Here is a 15,422-nt window from a genome sequence, read left to right as displayed (position 1 = left end):
ACAATCGAGAGGCACCAGCAGTGTATCTTGATGAGAACAGTAGCCGGGAGCAACTATATACCAATAATAAACACCCAGATTTTGGGTGATTTCTGATTGTAGACAAACAGCAGGTCTGATTGACTTGAAAATATAATCGAAGAAGGGCCTGATGTAGGGGAATAAGTTCCCAAAATATCCCCCAAATCATTTGGGTAGAATAAAATAATTGCAGTAGCAATAGGTCCGAAAATAGCCTAAAAACAGCGCATCTGCCAGCTGTGGGAGAAACCAGATTGTAGGACACCAAGCCAATAAAAGTGCCTCAAATTTGGATCGAGTTTACCTCAGTGGAAGATCCAATAACACTCAGAAGACCAGAAACATCAGATGGCTGATAAAGAAATTGTAGATCTCAGAACCTTAAATAAAATTCTCAGAAATCAGAGCACCAGTCATCATGGAGATCAAATCTGATCTGTAACTCAATATATCTTCATGATAAGAGAAGTAGAAAGTCCTAGTTCCAAATTCGTATCATCAATAACTAGAACTTGTAGCAGTAAGTAGGCAGCATAAGGCATGCTGCAACCAGTCTCGATTCCTTTCTTTAATGGACTCTCAAACTTGCATGAATGGAGGATCGATTACGGGTTTGTTAATGCTCTGATACCATGTGACAGTTCTTAAGCTTAACAAACTAGTAAAAACAAGAAGAGGAAAGAAGAGAAGAGAGAGAGACTGATGGAAGAAGAAGAGAACACGGCTGTGGGAGACAAACAGTGTTAGCCGATACCTGCAGTCTCCCACAGCCTCTTTATTTATAACACAATAGTAGCATGATTACAGTAGAAAAAGTATCTTAGATAGGATACAACACACTAAAGATAGAATCCTGGAGAGGGAACAATAGAAGATAGACAATCCTAACTAGGAAACAAATCAGGTAAGCCTAACAGGGACCACGATGGGGACACTCCCCCTATCGTAGTAGATAATAAGAAAAGAAAATAAAGTGGGCAGTGGACCCCACAGAACACAAGTATTGTTTAACAATAATAAACCATTATATAACCTCTATTCTAATTTGAGAGGGAAAACTGTATGCAAGTACATCAAACACAACAATGACAACTGGAAGAAAGACCCAACTCCACTCCAAACACTTTCAAGTGAAACTATAACCTAAAAACCACAAACAAAATATTCAATCCTCAGAAGACTAACTGTTTGAAAAATGAACACCAACTTGGCACCAAAAGATATATTAGATAAAGCAAAAACAATTCACTGCAAAGCCTCACATAGTTTAAGATCACAAAACTAAGTACAAACCTCCCAAGTGAAAGCACATTGCCAAAGGTGAATGTTATCCCAAACTTGACTGGATTGAAGAAGACAAGCATTGACTGCCACCCAAAGAAAGAGTTAAAAATGGCAATTAGTGCTCCCAAGGACTAATATCATCACTGAAAATACAAATAGTTAGCCATATTGTGTAGAAAACCATACAAATAAAAAAACAAATCAAAACCATAAAATATAACTGCTATTCGGAAATAAATTGTACAGATACAATGTATTTCCAAAAGAAATTCATGTGAAACAACCTAGGGGGGCGAATAGGTGTCTACGTCCAATCCTCTCAACACTTGAGAGAATTCCTTTAAATGTTTCTTTTCAGTACAGTAGGTGGGAAACAATACCTTTTACAATAATATTGTTATAGGACGAGAGAAACTTTTACAAAACCAATCTTTTATGGATAAAAGAATCCGTAAAATCTTTTAAGGATAAGAGGATATGTTCACTTTTTTAAGGATAAAAGAATGCATTCAATCTTTTGAGCATAAGAGGATCCGTGCACTCTTTTAAGGATAAGTGATGCAATTAGGCATAGGTTTAATTAGGGATAATAATGTAATTTTCTTTTTTTTTATATCTTGTTAGAGTAGAATCTGTTTCAATTTTAGAGTCCAAAATAGAGTCGAAGTCAATTTCAATTTCATGGTAGGAATAGGATTGTTAAGTCCTTAAATATTCTTGTAACCAGTATACTATTCAGATTGGAGAATTATGAATAAATTTTATTTTAGGTTTAACCGATGGCTGCCATTGGGTGTGCATACTTCTCTTCCCTCTTCTGATTCTTTCTTCTTTTTTCACATATTCTAAGACAACCTCTGTTCTGGCGCTAAAACCTGCAACAGAACAGCATCAAAAGAGAGCCTTGCTGATTTATTAATCCTGGTCGATTGGCTCCAAACTCTGGATCGAAGGAAGCCCATCTACTAGCGATTGTAGTCCCTGAATCTTGGCCCCAGATACTTCTCCCTTTGAAAGCTTCGAAGTCTGGTTCAGATTTGGTTATGTTTACCGCTAGATCTGATTTCAGATCTCACCATTCGATTGCAAGCAGAATTTTGAGGCTATTTTCGTTGGGATCGGCAGAACTTGGCACTACGATTTTGTTCCAGAAATCGCAAGGAGAATCGCCTGCATATGAAGGAGTTTCCTTTGCTGGAACGACTCCAGTTCCCCGCCTCTCTTTCTACCGTGTTATTGCAAGGTTGAAGAAGACATAATAAGTCTTTAAAATTGCAAGTAAGGACAACTCATATTATTTACATAAAACACCCCATACTCCCTGATGCGATTCTGTTTATCCCCATTTATTTCTTTTATTCCAAGAATACCCCTCCCATTAACACGTTATTAGCCCTTTCACTTTTTCTCTTTTCTAGTTGACTCCATTAAGACTCCATTAAATTATAGTTCTGCGACTCCTTTACAACTTCAGATTAATTACAATTTTGCCATCGCTCTTTATAAATCTTGATTTATCTACTAGTTTGCCATTCAACTTTGGATTTGAGTGTTTCTTTTCTTGGGTGGGCCCTTAAGCAACCCAATAAGGGTTATTCCAACCCGGGTCTGCATTAATAAGAGGATCCATTCACTTTTTTTAAGGATAAGAGAATCATGTGCAATCACCACAGTGTAGTCTAGGATGATGCACACTTAGTTTGATCAAGAATTCACCCAAATCTTAGGTCAACACTAAGATTCAAATGCAAAAAATTGAATAAAGTAGGATATTACCTAATCAGTGAGGCTTCCTTGTGCAAGATGATGTGAAGATGAATGTATACACATGACAAGGATTTTCATAAGGCTTCTTCTATGTGTTAAATCAATCACTTCAATGCAAGCCTTCAATGGATTGAGTTGACTTGGAAATCAAAGTAGTATAATTAAGCTCCCAACTCAAAATGAATAGAATAATGAACAAAAAGCTATTTTAAAAGCTCGCCAAAGTATGGTATTCAATGCCTCATAAGGTGGGTAGAGCTTGGCTTTTAATGGCCAAATTATAGCCAAAAGTGGTGAGGAATTTGAATCTCCAACAGTCATATTTTAGGTCTACAGGTCGACCTGTAGATGAACCGATCAGACAGGTTGAACTAGCCGTTGGGCAACCAGCTTGACAAAATCTCTAGCCGGTTGGGGCAAATGGTCAGACCGGTAGGAAGTAGTGCATACTGCCACTAACCGGTCAGACATGTTGGTACTCTTCCAGCCCTGAGTGCCCATTTCGGCTTGGGTCTTTAGGGGCTTTTGCACGAACAGTCTTTAGACCTAATTTTGGTATTTTCAATGGTCCTTACTCCTTAGGTTATGTTTAGGCAATGCTTATATGAATATGCAAGGATGCAATGCAAGTGTGTGCAAGTGTTTTAATAGTGCACACGAATATTTCTTGAATCTTGAGTCTTAAGCATAGATTTTCTTGGGACTTTTCCTTGTCTTGTTTTTGTCTTCATCTTTGACTTGTCTTAAAATTTTATCTTAGAACCTTGTCTTTGTCTTGATTTGTTCTTGACTTGTTTGCCTTGTCTTTACGTGAAAAGCTTGTCTTTGTCTTGTCTTGAGCAAGGTTCAAGAACTCGTCTCGAGTACAAGTTTCAACCTGGCCAAAAAACGAGTTGGGTCGAGATCTCGGCGAGTTGGGATAAATTTTTATTTTTATTTTGAACTCGATGGCTGTTTTCGGTGGGTTTTAGACCTAGTTTAGTCATGAAAGTTGGTATACAGCTTATTTTGGGTCATTAAACATAATGGCACTATCAGATTTTGAAAAATCAAAGTCCATAGGAGTTTCACTTAGTGGGAAATCAGGACAAACACTTGTGCCAGAAACCAGGACAGACACTTATTTATGCCTAATATCATTTAAGTAAATGTTATACAAAAACATTTACTTGATATTATTCATAAATAAGCAAACACCCTACTATTTGAATCCAATAAAAATAGTTTAAAAAATCAAATTCCATAAGGATAAAAAGTCAATCCCTCAGTTCAAGAACAAAAATTGGATTTTGGCGGTAGATGCAATTTTCAACTTTCTAATGCTAGGGGTTTTCTCAAATCTAAAAATTCTATAAATCTTTTTTTTTTTTTGTGGATAAAAAAATATATTACCAAAGCGGGGAGAAGAGGGGGGAATATACAAGGGGAAAACTGAAGGGGGGAAGAAAAGGCCCAAACCAAACTAAGAATGGGAATGAGGCTGTAAAAAAGCACTATCTAATCCCCAGGAAACAACAATATGCATGTTCCTTAGGGAATCACAAAAGGGCTTTTTGGGGAGAACAGTCAACTTAGAGGAAACATCCAAAGAGATGGCTTTCCAAATCATGGACCGAGAGCTCGCGAGATCTCGCCGAGATTCTTGGTTTTTTAAAAAAGCGAGTCGAGATGGGCATCGAGTCAGAAGATTATCTCGGTTGGTTTCTCTTTTCGGGTGAGATGGGAAATGATTGAAAAAAAATTCAAAATCTCGCCGGGTCATGGGGCATGGTTTCGGGTCTCGGGCCATGTTTTTTACCCATTTCACTTATCAAAAGAAGCCATCTCGACAGAACTCGCCGAGTTCTGTCAAGAGGCCTCTTTAGCTCTCTCTTCTCACTTCTCTCAAATCCTCTCTTCTACTCTTCATTTTTTGAATGGATTGAAAGCTTTGGAAGGTGACTTTGCAGCCAAACTGAAGATTGAAGCTCACTTTTGCAAGATTGATCAAGCTTTTGAAAGATTTTTTAAAGGTAACCCATTTTCTCTAAATCTATTTTTTTCAAAAAAAATTGATGAAATCTTGGGTAGATTCATGTGATTTTGAGTTATGTTACACAACTTTGGCCGATCTATCACTTGATGGAGTCCGAATTTTTTTTTTGTTATTAAATTTTTTATTATAATTTTTGAAAAAAAAAATGAATTTTTTCAAAAATAAATTTGAAAAAAATAGGATAAATACTTATTGTTTGGATGTGATTTTCATATATGTTAGACAAGTTTGCATGCTCTATAGCCTCATGCAGTCATTTTTTTTTTCACCCATTAAAAAAAATATATATTTTTTTCAGATTTAATAATAATATTATTAAAATGTTTAAAATATATATAAAATTAAGGAAAAATACCTGTTTTTGTTGAAAAATTATGCACAACATATGTACATAATGTCTAATTTCAAATGGTGTCAAATACATCATTATGTTATAATATTTTATACTTGAAGGTATAATTATTTTTAATAAAAATTGTAAATATTATTTATAATTAATAAATAAATACTAGGGTTAGGGAATAAATAAGATATAGGTATTTGATTGTTTTAGTAGCTTCATATTATGTTTAATAGTTATGAATACAATACTTTAAGTGTTTAATACTTTACTTTAAGTCTGTAATAGTTACTAATACATGTTTTTTTATGTAACAGTGTAAAAAATAAGATATTTCTTACATAATGGGGGATATAGCATGGCTACATGGAGTCCCGATGTCTGAGGACAAAAAGAAGTCAAAGTGTAACTACTGTGGAAAGATTCTAAATTCTGGAGGAGCAACTAGGTTAAAGCAACATTTGTCTGGTACAGGCAAGGATGTTGCCTCATGCCGAAATGTTCTGAGCCAAGTGAAACTGGCAATGGCACAAAACTTGAGAGGAGTGTGAACAAAGAAAGCTGAGAGGGAAAGACAACAAATAGCTTTTGATGAGGCAGTTCTAGAGAGGCTTGGTGTAGAGATCCGTGGAGGAGTAGGAGATGATGTTAAATATAGGCCTACACCTGGTGAGTTCGAATCAGAGGCTGAATGGAGGATTTACCAGCAGACTTTGGCAGAGAGTAGGCAAAGTTTTCATTTTGAGATTATAAGAGCATATGAGCAAGCAAGAAGAGCTGATGGACCTGGCTCAGCTGCACCAGTGCAAGAAGATGAGAGGAGGAGAAGCACTGGCACAAGAGATATCCCACGGCCCCAAGCACGTTCCTCAAATACAATTTTTTAGCAGGATCCATCTACCTTTAGGCAACAAGATGCCTATCAGCCAACCATCCCGCAAGTGTTTGGTGGTAAACAAGAGGAAGCACGGAAAACCTTCAGCAAGTTCATGCTATACAATGGCATTTCAGCTAATGTAGCACAAGGAACATATTATAATGCATTCCTCGACGCTACAGGGAGGGTTGGCCCAGGATGGAAGGGGCCTACACCATATGAGTTATATAATGTATATTTGCCTCAAGAGGTAGAGGAGTTGAAAGAGTACATAGAGGGTCTGAAGCCAAGGTGGGACACATGGGGTTACTCTTATGGTTGATGGTTGGATTGGACCTACTAGACAGTCCATTATAAATTTCATAGTGAGTTGTAATGGGAAGACTGTATTCTTGAAGTCTATTGATGCATCAAAACATGTAAAGGATGCATCATACTTGTATAAGCTACTGAAGCAAGTGGTGGAGGAAGATATAGGAGTAAAGAACGTTTTCTAAATTGTGACGGATAACGGTTCTAATTTTAAAAAGGCTAGAGAGAAATTGATGAACAAGAAGAGTAAGAGGATCCACCTCTTTTGGACTCCATGTGCAGCCCATTCTATTGATTTAATGCTAAAGGACATGGGGAAAAAAGCTTTGGTGGCTGGTGTGGTCAATAGGGCCAGGCAAGTGACCAACTTTGTGTATAACCATGGTTATGCTTTAGCCATGATAAGGGAAAAATGCAAGGGGGATTTAATGAGGCCTGGTGTCACTCAATTTGCCACCAATTACTTTGCATTGAAGAGCTTTCAGACGAAGGTGATAGGTCTGAGGTCAATGTTTGCAAGTGAACAATGGTTTGGTTGGCAAGGTTCTAGGACAGAAGAAGGGAAGGCAGCACAACAGACCATTGCAAGTGATCAATTTTGGAAGGACTTCTATAAAGTTGTTGCTATATTAGAGCCAGTGGTGGCAGTACTAAGGATGATTGACACGGAGAAGAAGCCTACCTTGCCCCACATATAAGCTGCTCTGGAGAAGATGAAGGAAATGGTCCGAGCTGCAATACCCCGAAGTGCTCGGTCATACATTAACATCATTGATGACCGATGGGAGAAGCACTTGAGTCATCCATTGCATAAAGTTGGTGAGTTCAACACTTCAACATACTTTAAACTTTATATGAGTTTTTACATTTACATATTCAAAACTCAAAAGTATTAAGTCACTAACAACTTATATTTGTGGTTTCCCCTTTACTAGCATACTATTTGAATCCAAAGTACCAGTACTCGCATAATCTTGGGCTAGACACGGATTTGTTAATGGCAGTTCAAACTGTTATTGAGAAGTTGGAGGTCAATGCCAAGACACAATCTTACTGCAATGATGAGGTGAGAGTATGGGACTTTGGTACTTTGGTAGTAAGTAAAGGAATGTAATTACTAAATAGCAAATACTAATGCCTCTAACACTGTTTGAAATTTAAAATGAAAATAGATCAAATTCTTCAGAGAGGCCTCAGCAAGTTTCAGTCGAAAAGCTGCAGTGGAGGGTAGACAAAAGTCAGACCCTGGTAGGTGGCAATGTGGCATGACATTATATTTATGAATTATAATTTTATCCCTTTAGAATGCACATATTCTTAATATTCTATGTTTATAATGCAGCTGACTGGTGGGTGCTTTATGGTACAAGTTTATCCAACCTGAGGAAGGTAGCAGTCAAAGTGCTCTCACAAACTTGTTCATCCTCTGGGTGCGAGCGCAACTGGAGTACATTCTCATTGATATACTCAAAGAGGCGGAACAGATTGGGTAGTCAACGACTGGAGCAGCTGGTGTATGTGCATTATAATATGAGACCAAGGATGAGGCACATACGTGAAGAATTTGAGACTAATGACAAAGATCCCATCGAACTAGCCAACATATTCCAGGAGGACTCTGACGATGATGAGGATCCCCTATTCTAGTGGGTGAGGGATCGTGGTGCACCAGAGATGGATGAGCCTGGAGGTAGGCCCGACTCCACCATTGCGTCCGTAACCGGTACAGATGTTGACGACTATATGTCGCAAGAGGGGCGTGCACATTCAGAGTCACCGAGACCTTTTGAGGCTGCAACAGGAACTGCTCCTGATGATGATGATGATGATGGTGGTGATGACCCTGCTAGTGGTGATGCTGGTGGTGGTGGTGGCAGGCAGACTGGTGGTTATTATGATGATCGTCATGAGGGGATGCGCGAGCAATACCAGCATGAAGTGGGAACGCAGGAGGACCCTGTGCGTTTCACAGGTGAGTCTCAGTTTACACATGCCACACAAGATCAAGACTATGGTGGCCACAGCAAAACGTACAAGAGAAGGACGAGTCGCAAACACAACCAACCTCAGCATGATGACACGAGTATGAACACCATGCTAGCAAGTTTTGGAAGCATGAGTATGGATACTGGTAGTGAGCATCAGTCATGGCATTCATCTTAACCTCATCATCACTATGATTATGGTCAGGAGAGCACCGGTTCTGAATATAGTGCCTATGGTCAGTTTGGCCAGTCAACACATGAGTATGACTATCAAAGCAGTGGGTCTGGCATTGGGTCCACATTCCCAGTCCCATACATTCCTCAATATGACAGTAGCACAAGTAGTGGATCTCACACTTCATGGCAACCATCTCACGCCACTGTGCAACAGCTATACCCTAGGATAGGGGCCTTGCTATATGTGGATGACAACTCTTATATGGCTGTTGTGGAGAACTATATGCAACAGTGGAGCAACAATATGTCATGGGAAGACTATGTGGGACAAGTAGGGAATGAATATGTGATTCAATCTCATTTTATGTGATGATAGTTGTAACTTGTAACATTGTTAAACTTAAGCAATTTGATGCATCACTTCTTCACTTTAACATTTGTAATGCTTATTAAGTTGTTTTACTATTAATTGAATGTTTTGCTAGCTTTCTATTACTAAATTATGTCATTAATGTATATAGTATGGTATTTTAGTACGTCGTCGCCTACCAACTAAGGGTCCGATGTAAAAGTCCTATTTGGACTTTGTTTTTGCAAAATCTGATAATGCCATTGTGTTTAAATGGCCTAAAATAGGCTGTATACCAATTTTCAAATCCAAAAGAGGTCTAAAACCCACCGAGATGGGCTTCCGATTCTAAAAAAAAAAAATTACACAAACTCGCCGAGATCTCGGCTCAACTCGGTTTTGGGCTGGGCCGAGATGGCTCCAAGACCTGAGTTTTCGAACCTTGTTCCAAATCTGATCAAAGGACCGGGAATTGGAGGTCCATCTCCTAAAGTTCCTCTCCATCCAGATGTGGTACAGGGCTGCGCCAAACACCAGCTTACCGACAGTGTCGCAGATAGAACATCCAGGGAAGGTCATATCCATCCAGAGCCATTCTCTAGAGAAGGGGAGAGGTCTCTTGCAGCAAGGCCAAATAGAAGAAAGAGCTTTCTGCTAGATAGTAAAGGAGAAGGGGCAAGCGAAGAAGAGGTGGTCAGTGTCTTCAAAACCATTCCGACAAAAGATGCAAGAAGGGCAGACAGGGATTCTACGGTGAAGGAAGAAGGTTTGGGTGGGGGGGCAAAGGCTGAGGGTTCTCCAGGCTAAGAAGTTGTGGCAAGGGGTGTGACCTTTGAACCAGACTAGCTTGTGCCAAAGGACAGGAGGGGCCTGGGTTCTAACAAAGTTCCAGGCAGATCTAAAGCAAAAGAGGTTGTTGGGGGAGGGGAGCCAAATAACCTTGTCTGAGCGAGAGAGGGGGGATGGGGGAAGGGGGGGGGAAGGGAATGCCAGATCAGGGAGAGAGGGGGAGGGGGGGACCAGGAACCATGAGAGATAATGGATGAGAGGGGAGCAGTCTTGGGGATGCCGGTGGAGTAGATTGATCTAGCCCCAAAGAAGTTGTAGAGGATCCCATTAGGGTGCCAGGGGTCCAGCCAGAGAGAGATGGAGGATCCATCAGCAATATAGGAGGAGGTGGCTCTAAGAGCCAAAGGGCGGAGGAGGAGGATCTTGCGCCAGACCTAAGATGAATCAGAAGGGGTAGGGACGGTCCAAATGGAGTCATTCTTGAGGAGATGGGAATAGACCCAATGAACCCAAATGGAATCATGCTTGGAAGAAATCTTCCAAATAAGCTTAAGAATTCCAGCCGTATTGGAGTCACGGATACGGCGGATGCCAAGGCCTCCTTCAGATTTGGGGAGGCAGATGGACTTCCAACTAATTAGATGGAGGAATTTGAACGTTTCCTTCCCTTTCCATAAGAAAGCACAAAAAAGGTTCTCCATGGATTTGATGGTGGATTTAGGGAGGCCAAAGATACCACACCAATAAATGTAGGATGATTGGAGGACCGATCTAATGCATTCCAACCTACCCGCATAGGAGAGGAGTCTGGCCTTCCAGAGTTAAGAGGCGCTTGCAGATATTGTCAAGCATGGGGGTGCAGTGGTGATTGGAAAGCCTAGCAAGGATGAGGGGGAGGCCTAGGTATTTCACTGGGAGGGAGCCCAGGGAAAAACCCATTAGGCGTAGAAGGTGGTCTTTATCGGAATTCGAGATCCCAAAGAGAAAGAGCTTGGATTTGAGGAGGTTGATTTGGAGGCCAGATAGACTCTCGAAGAGACGAAGGGAAGACATGATGGCAGAAATAGTGATGCAGATTCATCACCAAATAGGGCTTGTTTCATTGGGAATAAGTCTAGGGTTGGGTTATATACATGTTGGGCCTTTGATCCCATGGGTTTCTAATGTAATAGGCCACTCTTATGGGCCTAAAATATGGGTATATAAGTTGCATACGGAATTAGCCCAATACTTAGTTTATTTTTATGTTTTTTAATTGAACCGGTTCAAATTGGTTGCATCCAATTGGTTCGATTTAAGTGATCATGTGACTTGGTTAAGTGGTCATGTGACAACTTCAGTGGTCATATGATGTAAGTTGGGCTGAATTAGGACTCTATAAGTTTAGCCATGTTTTGAGTCTATTCCTATAGTATTCTAGTTTCCTAGTCAATTTAAATTACCTAATAGGTTAGGGATAGGGTTAGGTCATTCCTTTTTAGTGTCTAAGTCTATTTTTGAGTCTTCTATATAAGTTTGTAAGGGAGGCCAGCATTACATACGAATTTGATTAATAAAAATTAGCTTTATGCTTGCTGCCATTGCTGCTGCTCTTTGTGAGTGTATATCCTTGTGGATCTCAAGGTGGTGAAGGGTAGGTGAACTCCTGCGACTCCTTGCATTGTGAAGATCGGGAGGTTTCTTCAAGTTATCAAATTGCTGCCATTGTTCTCTGCAATCCAGTAAGTTTGAACCTGCTATTTGTTTTTAAACCTTCTTCTACTAGCCTTTATCTTCCCTTAGACCTAATCCACATTCCCCTCCATCCATCAAGCCCTAATCTCCATTAAACTTGCAACTCCTACCTCAACTAGGACTCCCTCATAACTACAGATCTGGTCATCAATTTCGAACCCTACTTCCAGCCTATATCCCCCACACCTCTCCCTACATTCGACCTTAAACCTAGCCCATAGTCTCCAACTCTCCACTTTATCCCCTCCATTCCTTCACTCCATTAAAACCCAAAACCTGCAACACAATTCTGTCCAGAACTGCAGAATTTTAAAACCTTCCCAAATCCTATTATTTTTATACCATATTGACCCCCTAGACCTGCCCATTAATACCCTATAAACCCCTTTCCCAATATCCAACCCTAACCCTAGGAATTGACCTAAATCCTAGTGCTGTCCATTCGAACCAGCAGGCCGTTTTGTTATTTGATCCTGTTGTTTGGTTCCTAGTAGGTCTCCTACCTATCTAGGACTACATTAAATAGAAGAGGGGGAGGCCTTGGAAAAAATCATTAAATCATCGTTCTTGTACCATGGTCTTGAGAGGCTTGACTTGTCTTGTTTTCACAGTCTTGGTTCTTCTTCAAGTCTTGTTACTCTCAATATGTAATATGAATTACTACAAAGCTTCACATGCATGTTAATGTATTCAAGTGTTTGTTATCATCAAAACTTGGTTGTAAACCACTTAGGAATGATTGGGAGATTCCCCAACAATTCATAGACACCTCACTGGCCAATTGCTATTTGCTGACTGAATAATTGAGCAGCCAGTGATCCTATGTGAAGAAATTAGCTTGAAATTGAGGTCACTGCCTCAGTGACCATGCACACACAAGCAGCAACTGCAGGAACATGTAAAGCACAGAGAAAAATAACTATTTACCATCTTAGGTACAAGGCATTGTGGACTGTTGACCAATCAATCAATTAAGACTGACTAGGAATCACCTAGTAAAACTATTTTTCACTGCTTTCCACTTAAAAGTAGCAACTTTGTATAATGCTCCCCACTGTGTTCATACATTGCTTTCTGTTACACGGTATTTTGTATGTCATGTTTCCTTTCACTAATGATCATCTGGGTGCACAGAATATAAAAGCCCTATTGGGGATTAGAGTAAAAGAATCTGGCAATGAGCCTATTCAACAAGATGCCAGGTTTTAGAATTTGTTGTACTGAAGCTTCTCGTGTAATCTGCACCACTGTTTGAAAATCTTAACAATAAAACTTCCCAACAAAATGATTTTCCATTCATTAGCAATTCTTTTAAGATATAAGTTTAATTAATTATTCATATCTACCATATAAACATTATCAAATAGTTTATAGTTAGGCAGAGCCTAGGCATCAACCAGTCACCCATTCCCTTAGCAAGTCAGAACTAATCATCGACTAACCTCCTTAACCACATTTTTTTTTGGAATCCCAAAATTTTATTGCAAAACAACAGTCAAAGAAAAGGCACAGAGTACAAAGGCAACCTAGATCAATTGCATCCAACCTCAACACCTCATTTAGGTGGATCACTGTCTTCCAATGCAATAGCAAGCAACTCAGTGATGTCAAGGGTATTGCCACTGATGACCTCAATGCATTGTAATGAAATCTAGCTGTCTCTTGTGATTGCATAGCCTTTGCAGTGCATTCTGTACTTCTATTAGCTTTTAGTTATGCAGCACATGGCCATAAGCCCAGCCTGCATCATGGACCATATTTTCTGGATAAAATGGCAACCTTAGTTGTCATGGTGTCTAGGCGACTCAAGGCGTCATAGGCGGTCTGGACAAGAGGCAACACCAGCAAGGCGACCAAGATGCCCGCCTAGGTGACCAAGTCGACCATAGCTATCAAGGTGCCTAAATGCCTAGGCGACGCCATTACAACTATGATGGCAAGCCATGTACAATGGAGTTCTTTTTTAGTGGTTAGTCTATCAAGTCAGAAGGGTTGTGCGTCCTGTTGGCAGCTGGCTTTGTAAAAAAATTAGCCAAACCCTTTTGCATAAATACTAGAATTTTATATTGTAGAACTTATGCTAAGGCTTCCAGGTCAGTACTTCTCTATTTCTACGCACCATCCTTTTGGCTTAATTATTGATGCTTGACGGTTAATCTGAGTTGCTGCATTACTGTTTAACATTCTCCTAAGATTTTGGATCTGATTTCAGTATAAAATTCCAACCTTTTTCTGTTTCTTAAGTTCCTAATTCAACAAGGGATCCTCTGAAACTTAACGTCTAACCGTTGGATTTCAATTCTGCTTCCATACATACAAATCGGTTACTGTTTTGAACAGTCCTACAGATCCAAAATTTCATCTTTGAATTGTTTTCTGGTTTTGATGATTGAAGTTGGATTTCAAGTTCAAGTTCTGTTTCTACTTATAATTTCAGAATTCTGCATATCAATACATCTGTTTTATTGCGCTAAATCTGATTCCTGAATTGAGAATTCCTTCTTCAAGTACGACTGTTCAAAGATGGACGAAGTGGAGAGGTGCGTCTAGAGTAGGAACCTTCAGATCTAAAGAATCAGACCATTGGATTGGGCCTGAATTTTAATATCTTTTTCTCCTACCTAGAGGTCCTAGACAGAGCACTCAACTTGAGTTTCAGCTAGATTAGATCCTCTGATCTTCTGTTGTTACAATTTTCCTGAAATATGGTTTCTAAACTGGTCACTGCGACCTGGTTCCAAAAATACCAACCTTTAGGGGGGCTTCTGGATTAGTCAAGTATATGGGGTCCTTGTTAATGTCAGCTATCCCCCCCCCCCCAAATTACCTTTCTTAAGCCATGTAAGAGGGATATGGCCATGTCAGGGCAAACATATCCGGTGGAACAAGTGTGAAGCACGGAAGAATCATTGGATTTAACACACTACTCTTAAGAGGGTTGCTAAAGATGTGCTCGGAGAAGCAAAGGGTAGGCATCAGGCCCCTAGGGAGACTTGGTGGTGGGATGAGGAGGTCCAAACAGCCATCAAGGTCAAGAAAGAGAGGTTTAAGACATGGCAACAGACTCAAGAAACAGAAGATAAAAAGAAATATACTGAGGCCAGAAACGAGGCTAAGAAGAAGGTAGGGATGGCTAGGGTGAGGAAATATGAGTTCTATATTAGTCTTAACACAAAGGAAAGGGAAAAAGCTATTCATAAAATAGCTAAAATGAGAGAAAGGAAGAGTAGAGATTTTGACCAGGTGAGATGTATAAAAGGGAAGGATGGAAGAGTTTTAGTAAGAGATGAGGACATTGTAAGGAGATGGGATGAGTATATTTGTGAACTTCTAAATGGAGATAGTTTGATTATGACCGAACAGGTTAACAACATTATTCATCAAGACACCAGGACCGGATGAGATCCCAATAGAGGTGTGGAAGGCCATAGGAATATGTGGGGTAGGTTGGTTAACCAAGTTATTTAACAAGATTATGATCACAAAGAGAATGCCTGATGATTGGAGGAGAAACATTGTCGTGCCGGTCTACAAAAATAAGGATGATGTCCAGAGCTGCAATAACTATAGAAGCATAAAACTGATGAGTCATACATTGAAACTTTGGGAGAAGGTTATTGAAGCCCGTCTGAGAAGAGAGACTCATATCTCGAAGAATCAATTTGGTTTTATGCCAGTTAGATCCACGACAAAAGTTATCTACCTATTAAGGAGGCTCATGGAAAGATATAGAGCTAGCAGGAAGAATCTCC

General features: G+C 39.8%; 1 protein-coding gene across 1 annotated transcript in view; it reads right to left on the bottom strand.

Annotated features, from left to right (window-relative positions):
- LOC122667623 (vesicle transport protein SFT2B) overlaps window positions 1-15,422 on the bottom strand; it is a 45,129-nt gene that overhangs the window by 11,467 nt on the left and 18,240 nt on the right. Inside the window, exon 3 of the mRNA XM_043864361.1 lies at window positions 1,315-1,388. Within this exon, the coding sequence (XP_043720296.1) occupies window positions 1,315-1,388 (74 nt within the window). The remainder of the gene's footprint in view (window positions 1-1,314; window positions 1,389-15,422) is intronic.

This window comes from Telopea speciosissima, chromosome 1 (genome assembly GCF_018873765.1).
Source record: "Telopea speciosissima isolate NSW1024214 ecotype Mountain lineage chromosome 1, Tspe_v1, whole genome shotgun sequence".
NCBI classification, from domain to species: Eukaryota; Viridiplantae; Streptophyta; class Magnoliopsida; order Proteales; family Proteaceae; genus Telopea; species Telopea speciosissima.
Note: the sequence above shows the minus strand (reverse complement) of the source record. Positions and strands in the feature narration are given on the sequence as shown.